The sequence below is a fragment of the Sphaerodactylus townsendi genome, linkage group LG01 (assembly GCF_021028975.2).
Source record: "Sphaerodactylus townsendi isolate TG3544 linkage group LG01, MPM_Stown_v2.3, whole genome shotgun sequence".
NCBI lineage: Eukaryota > Metazoa > Chordata > Lepidosauria > Squamata > Sphaerodactylidae > Sphaerodactylus > Sphaerodactylus townsendi.
The window spans coordinates 76,245,114-76,261,917 of NC_059425.1; the positions used below are offsets into that span (position 1 = coordinate 76,245,114).

Below are 16,804 nucleotides of genomic sequence, written 5' to 3' on the forward strand. Positions count from 1 at the left end.
GGCTTCGCGGCTGCCGGGCGGCGCGAGGGCGGCGCAGCTGTGTGCAAATGGCGGCCTGGAGACGCCATTTTTGCCGTCTCCAGGCCGCCATTAATTGCCCGTGCGGAAACGGCCTTAGATATCTAAGGGACCGTCTCTCTCTCTGTACCGTCCCATTAGGCCCCTCCACTCCTCGGAAGCGGACCTGCTGGTGATCCCTGGCCCAAAAGTGATCCGGTTGGCCTCTACCAGGGACCTACCTGGTGGAACAGGCTCCCAGGTGAGATCAGGGCCTTGCGGAACATACGGAGTTTCCGCAGGGCCTGTAAAACGGACCTGTTCCGCCAGGCATTTGGCCAGCCAGGATAACTTTGAAAACTTGCTATATAGAAACATCTGGCCTCCCGTGGGCGCAACGGAGTGGGAGGGGGGAACTTCTGATGCCATCTGAAATTGATATAATTTATGCAATTTATGGTTCCTTAATTAGTGGGGATTGATTGTTTTTAGCTGATTTTAAAAGTTAGATATATGATTGTTGGACACCGCTCTGAGCGCCTTGGGGAAGGGTTAGACAGACAGACAGACAAATAAACTGTGACCTCTGCAGGAGTGTTTTGGTCAGGATGCACTAATGCAAAAACAACCTGACTTTTCAGTTCCACAGGTTTATGTTGGGAAAGCAACAGTAACAACAACATACCCCAAATAAAGAACGTCTTGACAACCTTTTCCTATAATCTGAAGTCCTTCTTCTATTGGATGCAATTCCATGTTACAAATGTTCTTCATAAAGCCTTGCAGTTATGCAGGTTACCTGGTAACCTGTGTCTATTAAACACTTACCCAGTATTCCATCTGTAAACGTTTGAGTATGGCATGGCTCTCCCACTCACTCATTTAGAGCTTTGTTCCCCTTTGAGTCTTCATATGTAGATCCTTAGACTTTAACAACTTTACAATCCTCAGCTGTTTTTGAAGATTTTGAGAATTGTCTCTGCTTGGAAATTAATTTCCCTTGCATTATGTGTTTCGCTGCACTCAGTCCTAGAGTGACCTTCTGTTCCACAGTTATAACAGAAAACTCAGGATTTATTTAACCTAGGCTTATCTAGTGTTCTGCTCTTAAAGACTTCCTGTTTTGTTCTACACATTTGCTTCTGAATAACAGACGTATTCAATGGTTTGGGAATAACCACTTATCTCTTAATCTGTCTTCCATTTTCCTAGACTCTATTGCCACAGCATTTTAGATCTTCCTGATTCCATGGTATGACATGTGCTACTAGATTTATAAAGTGGTCTCCCTACATGTTCACATCTTCCTTGCTCTTTCATTTCTTTTTCTTCATTTTTCTTTGATTTGGTAGTTTTAGTAATATCAGACAATTCATGAGATGGAGTTGCATGATCCAACTTATGCCAACATCCATGAATGAACTACTTTATTTTCTGCACTTCCTGATTTTCTAAATTGATCTTCTTCTTGATATGACAAACTTTCTATCAATTATCCTCTTTTTCCCTTTGGGAGATATCTCTGGATCATCATGTAGCTGTTATACTTGCAACTTCCATGTGTGAAAATCTACTTCACCAGTGGTAGAACCCTCATTAGGCCTAACTACATGCTTCACTACTAATTGATGTACCCTTTTAGGGATAGTGAAGATGGATGTTTCTCTTTGAAAGCTCTGTAGGCAAAATACTAGCTATTGGTTCAGTGACCAGGTTCCCTTCCAGTGTTGTTGTTATTAAAGGGTATTTTTCCTAACCTGATAGGAAACACACTCCATTAGCCATTCAATTCAAACTGTTTACATTCAGACCTTATCATTTTAGCTGCATTCTCTTTTGCAGTATTCACACATTGCAATACCCAGTCTTGTACTCTGAATTCTTTTAAACTTGCTTACAACACCATATTTATTTAAGGATGAATTCCATTTAGCCTGAGTATTCTGAGTATTTTGGATCAGACTGATCCATTGCTATCATAGAGATATATGTATACAATTTTTAACATTACTTCACTAAATTGATATTTGCAATATCAATATGCCTCAGAATGGTGCTGTCTTTGTTTGCACAATTTTTTCCCTTATGTAACCGTGCGGATCCCTGGCTATATAAATCTCTATTGGAGACTTGGGGGGGAATTTTAAATTAATAAAATGACAGCACCTGGTGGCTTGCTACACAAATGTGAAACTGGTTCAACAGAGTAACAAACATTTAATATAAACGTAACTTTACAACAAATAAAACTAAATCATAGTGGCTATGAATATATCCCAACTCAGATATACTGAATCTTCAGTGTCTTTCAGTAAAGGCACTCAGAACAATAACAGATACCAACAATGCCCAGTAATAAAAGAAGGGGAGGAATCCAAAATATTAATTAGGAGTGCGGGGCTGCTTCTCCCCAATCTGCTCTTCTGTGGTGGCTGAGGCAGTTGCAGGACTTTCTTGTAAGTAAATAATCAATTCTCTCAGTCAAACTCTGGGCCTTCTATCTCCTGTTGTAGGATGAATTGACTGAGTGGAGTGGACTCTAGCAGTTGGTAATATATAAGAAATTTTACCAACTGTACATGCTCAATACGGCCCTAAAGACCAAACATTTAAAAAAATATTAAAATGGCATGGGTTATAGTCACAACAAGCAAAGTGCTCAAGAGGGTCATGCAAAAGAGACCATAGCTAAAGGTTAGGCTTAATTTGGTCCTTGAGCTCTCCTGAACCATGGGCCTCAAGGCAATTTTGTAGTTAAAGCTAGTGCTTTTTTCTGTTTAAAAAAAAAAGTGCCAGTAGTCGCATTTCAGGCTGCACCAGTTTCTACCAATTCCCTCCTCAGGATTTAGTAGAGCCCCCCTCCCCCCGCCCCAAAGGTGCTGGTACTCAGAACTGGTGAGTATTATCGCAAAAAAAGTTCCTGGTTAAAGCACTAGTCAAACTCAAGAAGGTATAATTCTCAGCAAGGACAAACAAAATAGATGTAGTACAAGAATAATTTTATTTAATATTTGAAAAATACAAAAAATATAATTACCTGTGCTACAAAATAGGTGGTCTAATGGGCATCTAAAAATCAATAATAAGTATGTATTAATATATACAAACTCATATCTGTGAAATTCTCTTTGTAGGGCAATTACAAATGTCATATTACCAGCCAGATATATTTTAAAGAATTTATCAAAAGTTAAAAAATGGAATTTGTCACAATAAACTCAGCAATCCTTGCATTATGGGGAATATTCTATTAAATAGTAATTACATTGTTATAAAACACATGATCTTTACAGAAGTACAAGTGGAAAAATTGACATTACTTTAATGACAGATCTAGCATTAACCCAAGTATGAAACTAGGTCATAGCTGTTCACAAGTGTAGGCTAAATTCTAGGATACCAATGGTTTTAATTTTATCATCTATGAAATTATTTGAGGACACTCCCCTCCAATAATTTCTTTCTATTTTGCATTTAATTTTTGTTTGTAATTCTCTGCATAAAGAGATGAATGTCCAACACCCACTGAGTTTGCTGCCACCTTGTAGATAGATCCTGCTGAGTTTCTTAAAAGGAATGTACTGGAAATCACAGTGTTCCGCTCCACTATAGAACTATATTATGCATTACTAATTTAACAACCAGATTTCAACATGCAGAGTTCAAACTTCTGAAATTAGAAGGCCGAAGGCTAAGGTGTTGGTAAGAAGTTAATACTACAGCCAACAACAAAATAATGATCCTGTAACAGTAAGAATTTTCAGTCACTTGCTAGGTTGCCATGATAAACTTATTGCCTTTGAATAGTATTCTCTGTTTAGAGTTACTAAGGTGGCTATAACCTACACAAAGAGTGGCATTGTATCACCCCACTCCCTAGTTGGCTCCATCAGTAATATTTACAAATACTTTCAATTTTGTAGTATAACTGAGTCAACTATAAGTGATGAATTAATAAAGAGCCAACCTTAATCTGCACTAAATACATATACTATTTCAAATGAATGACATCTCTATCTTTGAATATGTATCAAAGAGTGACAACAACAAAGCTGTCAATCAACAGTAACTAATTCAGTCAATTACAGATGGTTTTTTTAAACTGATAATCCTATTTAAAATATTGTGGTCTTTCTGGGATTTGATAGAAATAGCAGATAACATATACACACATTTAAATGAATCAAGATACACAACAGACATGCAATGCATAATGTTTGCTTATTTAAAGAAAATGGAATTACACTGTAGAATGAGACATTTACAAAAATCTGTTTTCAAAATAATGATTTGTAATTCTAATGGGTATAGTTTTGATGATTAAAGGCACAGGAATAAAACTGTCATTCACAGTCACAGCCCCAAAACAGGACTTTTGTCCTATGCAGGTAGGGGTGATATTAAAGCACCACATTTTTTACTATGAGAAGTAGAACAAACAAAGGCAAATAAAGATGTAAATATTTCCTTTAGTTAGAGAATGTATTTGTTGCTTCTCACTTGTTAACATTAATGAACTTATAAACTGACAACTAAATCTAGATTTCAAAAAAATCATGTATTGCTTTACTTCATATCATGCTAGAATACATCTTATTTCAATACATTTTACTTAAATATAAAGGGAAGGAATGGGACAAAATCATTACTCAAATATAAAGATGGTATCCAAATTTCAGAGCTTAATATTTGGCAGGCCATTTCCACAGTCTTTCTCTGCCTACATTCACTGTACAGCGCTATCCAGCAAATCCATAGTTTCCCGAAGCACAACATTGACAGTGAATGGCTTAGGTTTAATAGTCAACCCATAGGTGAAATCCATTTGAGAGTCTTCCTTTGGATTAGCAGTAAAATGACACTGGTGCACCAATATGGCAATGAAAAGAAAGAGATGCACCTTGGACAACTCTTCTCCAATGCACCTACGTTTGCCCACAGAAAAAATCATCACACTGCTCATGAGGTCTTTGTTAAGGAGTCCATTCTCATCCAGGAACCTTGCTGGATCAAAATCTTCTGGGGCAGGCCATTTCACTGGGTCATGATTCACTGACCACTGATTGACAAACACCACTGTGTTTTTGGGAATATGATAGCCCATCAAGGTGGTGTCCACTGTGGTGGAGTGTGGAATGGTAACTGGCACAAAGCTGCTGAAGCGCATGGATTCATAAAGGAACGCCATAACATAAGGCAAATGAGACTGGTCCTCAGCACATGGCAAACGACCCCTGCCAACCACTTTGTCTATTTCTTCTTGCAGTTTAGCCTGCACATCAGGATACCTTGCGAAAAAGAAATGAATAAGAGATATAAGTAAGATATATCTATTACATTTTTTCATTTCATCATTCCTCTTAGGAGATCAAGGTGGCATGCATAGTTCTCACCTCTGGCATTTTATCCTCACAAAATCTCAGGAACGTAAGTTAGGCTAAACAGGAAAGACTGACTTGAGGGTCACTATGTGAACTTCAAAGTAGAGTGGCAATTTGAACTCAGGTCTCCTTAACTCAACATTCATTACAAGTTATACAAGCTGCATGTGTGCCTTAAGTATAAGTATATATTTGTCACTGTGTGAATGCTCCTGTGCCTGCATGTGATTTCCTGTTTTTAAAAACTGAATAATGAGCGATCAGACAATAACCAAATAGTATTTGTCTGTTATCTGAATCATAATTGCAAAAGGGTAGCAATGCCAGTCTGTTACAGTAAAATAAAACAAAAGTCCAGTGGCAACTGAAAGGCTAACATTGAAATAAATGTTGATCATTAGGATGCCATTGGATATTTGTTTTATTTAACTGACTGTTAGCCAGTTGATGATGCCATTATTCTCACTACCCTCTATTTTTTTGTGTGCTGTCAAGTCACAGCCAACTTATGGTGATCCAGTAGGATTTGCAAGGCAAAAGACCTTCAAAGATGGTTTGCAATTCCATTCCTCTGCATCACAACCCTGATATTCCTCAGAGGTCTCCCATTACTAACCAGAGCTGACCCTGCTTCATTTCTGAAATCTGACAAGATCAGACTTGCTTGGGGCTATCCAGGCCAGGGTACCCTCTAATTACAAATGGTTTATATGGTAATTAGAGACATTGAGAGAGCTTGCTGCTATGGAGTTAAATTGCTCTGACCTTCTTTGCCTCTCACAGGTCTTTCTATTGGGACTTCATCTTCCATAAAAAGAATGGCATTTTTTTAAAAAAATCTGTGCATGATCTCTGTAAGTTTCTACATTTGGCATTAAAATATAAAACGGAAGTATTACTCTTTTTATGTATTACTATTTTGGTTCTGGTTTGGCAAGCAATTTTTTTAATCAATTGACAGAAACAGTAGACAGAATAGCTTCCCTATTCTTGTTAGCATTTTTACACAAGGATGGTGTGATTCCTCTGTCCTCTCCACCTATCTCAGAGTCACACTAGATGTTTGATCGGATCCAGGAAGCCACAAGTCCACTCAAGATTAAGCCCACACAGCATTTGTTTTAAATGGCCAAATTCTTTCCTAAAATGGCAGTGGCAGCTACTAGTGTGGCCCTTCGAGGGCCATAAAAGAATCACGCATTCACAGAAACCACATGGATTCTGTGAAATGCAATGAAGGTTTCACTACCACTATGAAAGAAACCCACAAACAGATCCATAATTATACCAGTCATTAGAAAATCTTTTCATCAATCAGCAGGTCTAATTTGATTTTAAGAGGCTTTTTAATCACATTTTTGTTTCAACCTTTCCCTGTTAAAGGGCAGTGCAACATGCCTGTATGCTACAGTGACAGGAATACTAGTGTGATCCCCCCCACAGTGGGATCCAGCAGTTCCATTTCTTCAAGGGCACTAAAATGCAGTCAGCAAACATGTAGACAGTTGAGGGAGTCCTTCAAGGGTCCAGTGGCACCATCTGCAGTTTCTTTCCTAAATGCACAGCTTGTGAGGATGGTTGAAGTGCTCAGTCCTTTTTTCAGAATTTTTCCAAAAAGCAGTACAACCTGCACTCCTGCCCCAATTCCTCGGAAGGCAGAACTGAACATCTGTGAAAATGTGTTTCAAAGCCACATTGGTCACGGCACTCACTAACCTCTCCTATGGCTGCCACTTCTGCCTAACAACTTTGCCTTCGCACGATCATTTCCCACCTCCATGGGAAATGTTACGGAAACAATAAATAGAGATGGCCAACGGAGTGGTGGTATTTGCATGAGGAAATGGACAGGTAGGGAAGGATTAAATTCTCTCCAATCCTCTCCTGCAACGGTCCCCATGCTCCTGCATATGTGTTACATAGGAAACACAGTGCCAAGGACCCCATAGTTTCATTGTAATGTTCCTGAGATCCAAAAGCTGCTCACTCATGCAATGTTGGGAGAGAAACCAAAATGGCTTCTGTATGTGGAAAGTGTTTATTTCTCTAGACTGAACTTTATATGCTAAAACAATACTGAACACATTATTCAAGGCAGTTGCTTGAACTTGTCCACCAAGAAACCATTACAGGTTTGAACCAGTCCACTGTGCAAGTTTCACTTGATCCATGGAGGTATCAACACTGGGTCATGGTTTAGTGACAAAGGATCAGCTCAGCTTGCAGAAGGTCCCAAATTTAATTCCTGGCATCTCCAGTTTAAGGATCAGATTGTAGGTGATGTGAAAGACCTCACTTAACATCCTGGAGCACAGCTGCCTGAGTAGACAATACTGGCTTTGATGAACCAGTAGTCTGATTGAATATATGGCAGCTGTGAGTGGGCACTGAGGGGAGAGGAAAACAAGACTGTGATGTCTTATGGCCATAAGTCTGACATTGCTACCAACATCAAGAAATATAAGAATGCAGTATAAGTCTATGGATGAATCCTGCAAGTCCATTCCAGCAATGGTGGTGTTTTTCTTGGTGCAAGGAGCTCTCTGACATCACAGGATCTAACCCATCATCCTTGTTTATTTTTTATCCTTCTTACCTGTCTATAAGCAAACACCCTCACATATTTATTTTTCTTGTTTTTGACATAATCTGTTTTTCCACTAAATGAATTTGTACCCTTCCCAGCATTTATATAGCAAACGAAAACCAAGCAACAAACACTACCATGAAAAAATGAACATATTATACACACCCTAGAAATTACCTCCTTGAATGTCAGTGTTTGTTTGCTTCTGAGCAAATGGTCAATTAGATGAACCTGAAGAGTGTTTCTCCTCCTCGTCTCAACATCTTATAAAATAGCCAAAGAAAAATTAAGTGACTAAAGCTAATTAAGAAAAAGAAAACATATCTGTGCTCTTCCTTATTCATTAAAGTGTTTGCTGTCCCAACATCTCAACTGAGTTAAAGATGACTATTAAAGTTATCTGAGAGCCAGCATGGTGTAGTGGTTAAGAGCAAGTGGACTATAATTTGGAGAACCAGGTTTCATTTCCCACTCCTCCACATGAGCGGTGGAGTCTTATCTGGTGAACCAGATTTGTTTCCCCATTCCTGCAGGCTGACCATAGGCTAGTCACATTTCTTCAGAACTCTCTCAGCCCCACCTACTTCACAAGGTGTCTGTTGTGGGGAGAGGAAGGGAAGCAGTTTGTAAGCCCCTTTGAGTCTTCTCACAGAAGAGAAAAGGGAATATAAATCAAAACTCTTCTTCTTCTTTACATACACCAGGATTGCTCCAAATGTCTGAGCTAGAAGGATCCTGCATAATAGCGAAACCCCACTATAGGACTGCAGGTCAAGCCTTTACAATGGAAGTTTTCTTTTTGAATTCTCTGTCGTTCATTCATAATAAACACAGAAGTATTAAAGAAGAGCATTCAACACCTTTTTCTGAAAAAACAAACAAACAGAAGCTACCCTCTGGCAATCCTTTCTCTGATCTGAACTTGGCAAAAAAAAAGCATTAACTCTTTGGCCTTTTCTTTAAGGCAATATTTCACCACTGCAGAATAAACAAGTGGTTTTTCTTTTAAACTTGCAGATATGGCAGCTTTCCCAGAACCCTGTGTTAGTTATTAATAAACAACCACTCCTGTTCCCACTGCACCCCTATATTTTGACGCTACTGTGAACATAGAATTAGCAACCACCCCAGTACAGTTTAATATCTTCACATTATCATAACAAGCTAATTTGTTCTGGGTAGTAGAACCTCATTTGTTTAGGTAGCAGGAGAGAATCCAAGCTGGGGTTTGGGGGCAGGGGTATTTCTGTTTTCCTTTGTTTTGGTTTTGCTACAGAGACAAAATGTTCTGAACAACCAGTTCTAGCTTGTTTAAATCAGAACACTGTCTTAGGAGACAACAGCAACCTGAGAAAAGGTTGGCGGGACCAGACCTTAATTGGATTGCTGGAAGAAACATTGTTATTGCTATCTACACTTCACATCAGAAAAGGAGGAAAAGTATCCAAGCAAGAAAAACAACAGTGTCCATGCATTCTATGTGGCAAGGAGGTAGCCTCATAATTTCATTTTTAAAAGAACTCAATTTTATCAGGGGGATTCAAATTAACATTTGCAGTCCATCTCAATAAAAGCTCCAGATTTATGTTACTCCTCAAGAGGATCTGATGGCAGTTCTTTTCAATGGCTGATTCTGCATGGGCCAAAAACAGCAGTGTGAAAACGGTGTGAAAGGGTTTAAAACAGTGTAAAAGGTTTTCACGCCATTTTCACACCACTGTTTTTGGTCCATACGGAATCAGCCTAAGGAGGGCAGCTGAAGAAGAGTTTGGATTTATATCCCCCCTTTCTCTCCTGCAGGAGACTCAAAGGGGCTTACAATCTCCTTGCCCTTCCCCCCTCACAACAAACACCCTGTGAGGTAGGTGGGGCTGAGAGAGCTCCGAGAAGCTGTGACTAGCCCAAGGTCACCCAGCTGGCGTGTGTGGGAGTGCACGGGCTAATCTGAATTCCCCAGATAAACCTCCACAGCTCAGGCGGCAGAGCTGGGAATCAAACCCGGTTCCTCCAGATTAGATACATGAGCTCTTAACCTCCTACGCCACTCTAACAATCAGATAACCGCTGGGTAGTTCTCTTGCAGAGAGCCAGCAGGGTGTGGTGGCTAAAGTGCTGGACGGGGATCTGGGAAACCCAGGCTCTAATCTCATTCCCCATGGAAACTTGTTGTGTGAGACTGGGTCTGTCACATACTGTCAGGGGCGTGATGCAGAGGCAGGCAACGGGAAGCCACCTCTGAAGGTCCATTGCCTTGAAAACCTGCCCAGGTCACCGTAAGTCAGGTGTGACTTGACAAAAAAACAAAATAGTTCTACGTGAGCCCAATGGGCAAAATGAGAGTAGTGCCAGTTTGCAATAACAAGGAAAGAGCATTCATTTCAACAAACTTTCCACAGAAGAACTTCCTGGTAGGCTGTGACCACAGTGAAATATTAGATGTGAGTATATGGCTTCAATGACAAAGCATTGCCAAGGGCAAAACTAATAGCTGCACAGAAATTAAACGTAAGGGAGACTGTACCCTTGGCCAGACTTCCTTCTCCTCAGGGAGAATCAACTTTGTACCACCTCTTGGAAGAAAATTTGTTGAAGCACTCAGAAGGCAACATACACTCCCCACAGCAGCACAACCTAAAATGCCTGTTCAGAAAACTCCATTCCAGTCTATCTTTTACATCTCCTTCATCACCCCAGCTTGGCAACTATCTATATATCCATAACCACCCATACTGATACCTGCAGATATCCCTAATAGCAAAGAAATGAAACATCATTAAGCTAGCATTAAATCATTGTCTAGTCCTAGTTACCTGAGGAAGAATTTTGGAGCAACTCCAAAATTTTGAAGGAAGTAGCTAACTGGAGTTAATTCTGTGATATACACGAAGACCTTAAGGAAGACTGTCTGAGGGAAAGTGCCTTAGGCACCACACTCACATGATGATTCAAAAAACACCTTCAGAGACAGCTTGCCCAGCCCTGATGCTTTTGCATGTGACCTTGCTGAGATCTCTTCAGAATGGTGAAGACAAACCACACAGAGCTATGGAATTCAATACAACAAAACTGTCTACACAGTTCTCATTTCAGGAATTATCAGAACCAGCATATAATTAGAGCAAGTTGGGCAGTTTGTGCCACAGACTTATGGGAGCACATGTGAGACATTTAGTAGACATTCTGTACTCCTGGACTGCCAGCTCACGTGACTAACAGAGGGGCACTCGAATGCTAAAATAACAGTACCAGGTAGCTGAACTGGAAAACGGTTATGGACTTGCGGTATGGTATCACGGACAGGCACTTTCAGCCTCAGCGGAGAAGACTTATCTCTCATCATTAAAGAAGGCAACAATGGAAATCAAAGCAAGACAAACTGAGAAGTGTGTATGTGGCTCTACAGTAGTTTTGACAGCAGGCTTCAGGCTAAACCGTTTTGCAACTGCTCTGCATTGAGTGGGAAAGTACACATTATGTGAGAGAGATTGAATGTTCTCAGACTAACAGGGGGAGCAAAATTTTACTGCACTGTAGTGTGACTGAGAGAAGGTTTTTTTTAAAAAAAAAAAACCTTTCCTCCACGCAATTAGAAACCGGCTCCCTCAATAGCTGTCAGTCAAGCAAGATTCAACGATGCCCTTGACTAGGTTGTTTCCCCCTCTAGCGCAAGGAACAGCAGTTTGGGGCTTTTTATTTGGAAAATGACACCGGGAGTGGAAAGGATCCGCTACCCTGACTTCAACATTCCTGTGAATGTTACATCTCTCTAATCCCACCTCTCCAGAATCTTGGCTTGCTTGAGGGTGCCCCGGAGGGGGAGGCCGTGAGGAATCTGCTGCCAGCCAAAGTGTCTGGGAGCAGTTTAAATACCAACAAATTGATACCTGCACAAATTTCAATGGCCACAACAATTGGCGTACGACATGCCTCGTTGCTCCACGCTGGTGGGAGGCCAGCCGCTCCCAGGGGAGCCAGCCAATCAGCTCACCTGACGAGGAAGATCAGGAGCCACTGCAGGGCGGTGGACAGCGTGTCCTGGCTGGCGCCGAAGATGTCGGTGACGGTGGCCGGCACGTGCTCTACTTGCAGCCGGGGCTGCGCCTGCTGAAGACGGATGAAGGCGTCCATGAGGTCGCGGAGGGCGTCGCCGGGCCGGAGGCTGCTCTGGTGCTCCACGAACTTGTGGCGCACGAAGCTGTAAAACTCCTGGTTGAGGGCGCGGAAAGCGCTATAGGCGGAGCGCACCGGGTTAGGGAAGCGCCGCAGCCAGGGAAGCGCGTCCACCAGGCTGCCCGCCCCGACGGTGCGCCCGAACTGCTCGTTCCTGCCCACCAGGCGGCGGAACTCGGCGTCGGCGTGGCTGTACCGGCGGCCGAAGCAGAGCGCGCTCATGACGTTGGCCACGGCCACCACCAGACTCCTCGACGGGTCCACGAAGGCGCCGCCGGCGCAGGCGCGCACCAGGAGCCGCACCACCGCGCGCGCCTCGGCCAGCAGGGGCCGCTCCAGCAGGCGGTGTGCCGAGAAAGCCCGCACCGTCGAGTGCGCCAGGCGCCGCTGCAGCTTCCACAGCTCCGAGTAGCCGCCGAAGGCCAAGCTGCGGCCGCCGGACACCAGCTGGAAGGAGGGGAAGCGCGGCCGGCCGGCGAAGGCCGCCCCCTGGCGGATGAGGGCCTCGCGGATGGCGCGCTCGCCGCTCAGGACCACCACGGGCCAGCGGCCCAGGCGCAGCTGGAAGACGTCGCCGTAGGTGGCCGCCAGGCGCCCCAAGGCCAGGTGAGGGGCGCTGCCCAGCTGAGCCGCGTTGCCCAGCAAGGGCCACGGGAAAGGCCCCGGCGGCTCCGGTCTCCTGCGCCGCCGCTCCCGCCCCAGGAGCTTCGCCACGTGGAAAGCGGCCAGCAGCGAGAGCAGCAGGAGCAGCAGGCTTTGCACGGCGGGCAGGCCGGCGGGGAGCGCTTCCTCCAGTCCCCGGGCGAGCAGGCTGCGGGCGAAAGGAGGACCGCGTTAGAAGGACTTTTCTTGGTTGCACGGGCACGCTTCGACACTGGGCCCCGGGCCCCTTCACATCATTTCCTACGCAGGAAGGACGCGGGGGCTCGTATCTAATCTGGGGAGGGGGGCGAATTCCCACATGATCTTCTGAACTGCCCAGGAAAGCCTATGTACTCTTTGATTCTGTTGGTTGTGTTAACTGGCCTTAAGGCGTGACACAGAGTTACGCTTTGCACCCAAGTTGGATTACTTTAAATACATTCCTTCAGAGTTCCCATTTTCTGAACAAATTGATGGCTATAACTACTAAAATGCTTACGTGGCGTGAAATACATTCTTTATTCTATCTTGGAGCATAATTCAAAATCCACATTCCTTTTTCACTAAACCATTAGAATATTCTAATAAGCTGTACATGTGGCCAGAGGAGAACCTGTAAAATTAGCAGATTTCTGTTTGTCTCGTTATTCACAAGCAAAGATAGATTTGCAAGACCACTTAATAGAAACCAAGGGCTACAATGCAATATAAAATCACCCCAGAGCCACCACACCTGGCTTTTCCCCAGACTTTTCAGAAGTGAAAGTTGTAATTACTAGGTAAAGCATTACGTGAAATGGAAAATAATTTATGTATTAAATTCAAAATTCATTTTATACCAAGTTTTTTAAAACGTGACAATATCACTGACAATTTTAAAATGGCACTCAGTTTTTCTCTTCATTTCTGACATTAACTTGTGAATCTGACTTCTGAAAGGTATCCTTTGAGTGTTTAGTTACCACTGTTTTCCTGGCAGTACTGTCCCACAATAGACATTTGCTTCATTAAATTAAAAGAGTAGAACTGTTACTGTATTTATGCCAAGCAGCACTAGACCTATAGAATTTCCACCTGTTCCATACCTGTTTAAAGGCTCAGGAATTCAGTAGGAGGGGGAAAGTGCCAACTTGGTATAAAAAACTTAAAATGTTTGCTTGAATTCTACCCTTTTCCTACCCCTCCACTGAACAAAGCATGAAGCTTTCTGGGTCAGTCTCTGTGAAGGATGGCTCCTTAGCCTGGAAGAAAGTTTCTTGGAGGATGGGTGTATCCACCCTCCATTATGTGGCAATTTGTTGCATATGGACGATCAATTCCGTGAACTTCATTCCATGAACTATGTGGTGGGAATGTGGCATTGTATGTACAGAGCAGGGTAGTTACATGGTTCCCAGTTAATATATATTCATAACATCATCTCAGACAGTTTGCCAGCTGTCAGAATTGGATCACAAAATAATATTGATTGCCTTGAATGCTAAGAGGTCCTCCATTTTGTTGCTAGCCATTACACGCTTGCCCAAATAAAAAAAGATGCTGCAGTTCTGCTCAACAATGCCCCCCCCCCATAAAAACCATGCATGCAGTCCAGTTCTTCTCATGTGCAGTCAACAGTATCACACACTCAACAGCACTTGCTCCTTTGGTGGATAGGGCTGCAATCTTATGCAAGAGTAAATTCAGTGATTCCAACAGAATTTGCTTTCTCATAGCTGTACTTGAAAAAAACTTTGAGTCAGTAGCCAACCTGGTTTTACTCTTGGTATAAGCTATCGTGCGCATGCAGACAAAACCTTCCACCAAGAATAAAACTTTGTTAGTCTAAAAGGTGCCACTGGACTCAAAACTTTTATCTGCTGCTTCAGACCACCCCAGCCCCCCCCCCCCCCCAATCTGTACTTGAAAAGCCAGTCTTGCATCCTGAGGTTAAGCGCCTGGTCTGATCCAGATAAAGTCCACTGTGAGACACATGCTCAGCCTGCGTGTTTTTGTTTGAAAGGAAGCTCTTCATAGAATTCTTGCTTTGAAATCAGTGCAGGACATTAGCCGTTATTAAGTTCAGTCACACTGTTTTCAGTGAGAGTTACAATAAATTGTAGCAGTGTTGGGGTCATTGTGTGAAAATGGCATGAATTAGTTGAGGTTGAAAACATAGGCTCTTGAATAAGGGGCACACCAGTAGATTTAAGAGTTCACCAGCTACAAGACTATGTAAAATTAATCCAAAAACTTTTGTTTTAAATTGTCCTTTTGCGCACAAAACAATCTGAGTTGAGTGAAAAATGTTTGCTGTGTAGCTCTGTGGACAAAAAGGTAGTTAAACATTTCAAGGAACAAACCTTCAGTGAGCATTGCAGGAGGCTGGGATGATTCCTTATCTGGTTCATCTAGCAGTGACTTCATGGTAAATTAAAGTTTTGTTTGTTTGTTTAATCTCTGGCTCTGATCTCAAACATGTTCCCCTAGAAGAAAATCCTTTGTAAAAAAAATATTTCCTACCCAGTCGTTTAGGATTAGGGTGAATATCAAAATTACTTTTGGTAAATTCTTCAGGGATTGGGGTGTGAGAGCAACAGCACAGGATTTGCCTTAGGCGATTAATTGTTCCCGCCCATTGCCAAGGTGAGCGCTGGAGAGCCACAAGAGTAGTATAATAAGGCACCCCCCCCCCCCAATGCCAGATAGAATAGAATAAAACAAACCCCATAAGAAAACTTCTGACTGACCTGGGAACCCAAGCTTCTCTCCCAGTTCTCTGGCTCATGATGCTTCCAACAAACTCTTCAGCTCCCTTTCAGTCAGGCTCTCGTCCACCTTAGAGACCAGCCAGGGGGTCGGGGAATCAGCTTCCCAGAGTCAAAGCTCTGATCCCCAACCTTCCGCTTGAGCTCCCTGATATGGAGCGGGAGAGCGGTCGGCAAGACTTGTAAGCAGATGGCAGCTGCGGCCCCCCAGTACCCAGCGCTGTGCCGCAGTCCCAGCCACCACCCCCTCTTCGGTGCCTGCTGCGCTTCTGCGAATGGAGTCAACGGAGTGCCGCAGGGACGCTGCTCGAGCGGTCCTGGCGCTTGGGTGGGTGTCGGGTGGGCCCGGCGGCTCCCTTGAGTACCCAGCGGGCTCCCATGTTGGGCTGCATCTTGGGACTCGCCGGCTCCTCTCGAGGGATGGCTGGCTCGCTCGCTCTGTCTTTTGCTTGCCTGCTGCAGCCAAGGTGCGCTTCGGACCGCACTCCCAAGTCGAGCTCTCAAGCGCCCCGCAGTCCGGCGAAACAGCTGCCGGCGACCGACGAGCCGGAGGTAAGGCGAAGCCGCCTTCCTTAGCCCTGGAGGCTGACAAACTTTCCGATCCCCCCCCCTCCCCGCAAGTCACCTCCCCGTTGCGTGCGGAGTTAGCATTGCGTGATCTCCTGCTTGGAAACCCTCTGGCCATCTCCTCCCCTCGCCTTCCCTGCGCCGCATTTCAGAAGCTCACGCACGTGCGCACCGCAAGACCCGCTGGGGGGATGGAGCCGAATAGAGAAACTGGGGGAGATCAGAGGTGCGGTGGGCTGCCCCCAAGGGTGCCCTCTCCAGCCCCGAGACGGACCTATTTGATAGCGACGCAGAATCCTGAGACTGTCCTGGGGATAAAGGAACCATCGTCTACAGAAGACCCAGCGCTGCAAATGCCTCTGGTCCGGTGCCATCGGTGTTATTCATCCCTTGAGGCATCATGAATCCTCTGCGGGACGGAAGGGCAGAAATCAACGCACCAAGTGCACTACTTGTGTCGTTTGTGTCTCTGGAGTACTTGAACTTTCACACCTCATACTTCTGCTCTGTGAACAAACTTGAGCGCTCCGAAAGGTTTTGAAAACAAGAATGTGGGGGGGGAGGGGAGGGAGGGTAAAGTTGCGATCCCCAATTACTGCCTCATCCTTAATCGCAGACATTTTTATGGTGGCATCCACTCCTCCTGTTCACAAAAGTGCGTAGGATGGCAGGCTCAGCCCGTTTGGGATCTCCTGTTTTCTACCAAAGCCCTT

The 16,804-nt window shown here is 43.9% G+C and overlaps 1 protein-coding gene across 1 annotated transcript; it reads right to left on the reverse strand.

Annotated features, from left to right (window-relative positions):
• Window positions 1–2,979: 2,979 nt before the first annotated feature.
• Window positions 2,980–16,129, reverse strand: LOC125426126 (cytochrome P450 1B1). The gene is made up of 3 exons (XM_048484294.1): window positions 15,507–16,129; window positions 11,954–12,946; window positions 2,980–5,285 (listed from the first exon to the last, which is right to left on the reverse strand). Exons 1-3 carry the CDS (start codon window positions 15,542–15,544, stop codon window positions 4,724–4,726), a joined length of 1,593 nt encoding a protein of 530 aa, XP_048340251.1. The 5' UTR covers window positions 15,545–16,129; the 3' UTR covers window positions 2,980–4,723.
• Between the last annotated feature and the right edge of the window lie 675 nt (window positions 16,130–16,804).

Excerpts from the sequence above, each read along its gene's own strand:
- LOC125426126 (XM_048484294.1), bottom strand. The coding sequence starts at position 15,544 with ATGAGCCAGAGAACTGGGAGAGAAGCTTGGGTTCCCAG. Across the intron at positions 12,947-15,506 it reads AGAGAAGCTTGGGTTCCCAG|CCTGCTCGCCCGGGGACTGG; the intron begins GTCAGTCAGAAG and ends TTTCGCCCGCAG. Across the intron at positions 5,286-11,953 it reads CTCCTGATCTTCCTCGTCAG|GTATCCTGATGTGCAGGCTA; the intron begins GTGAGCTGATTG and ends CTTTTTCGCAAG.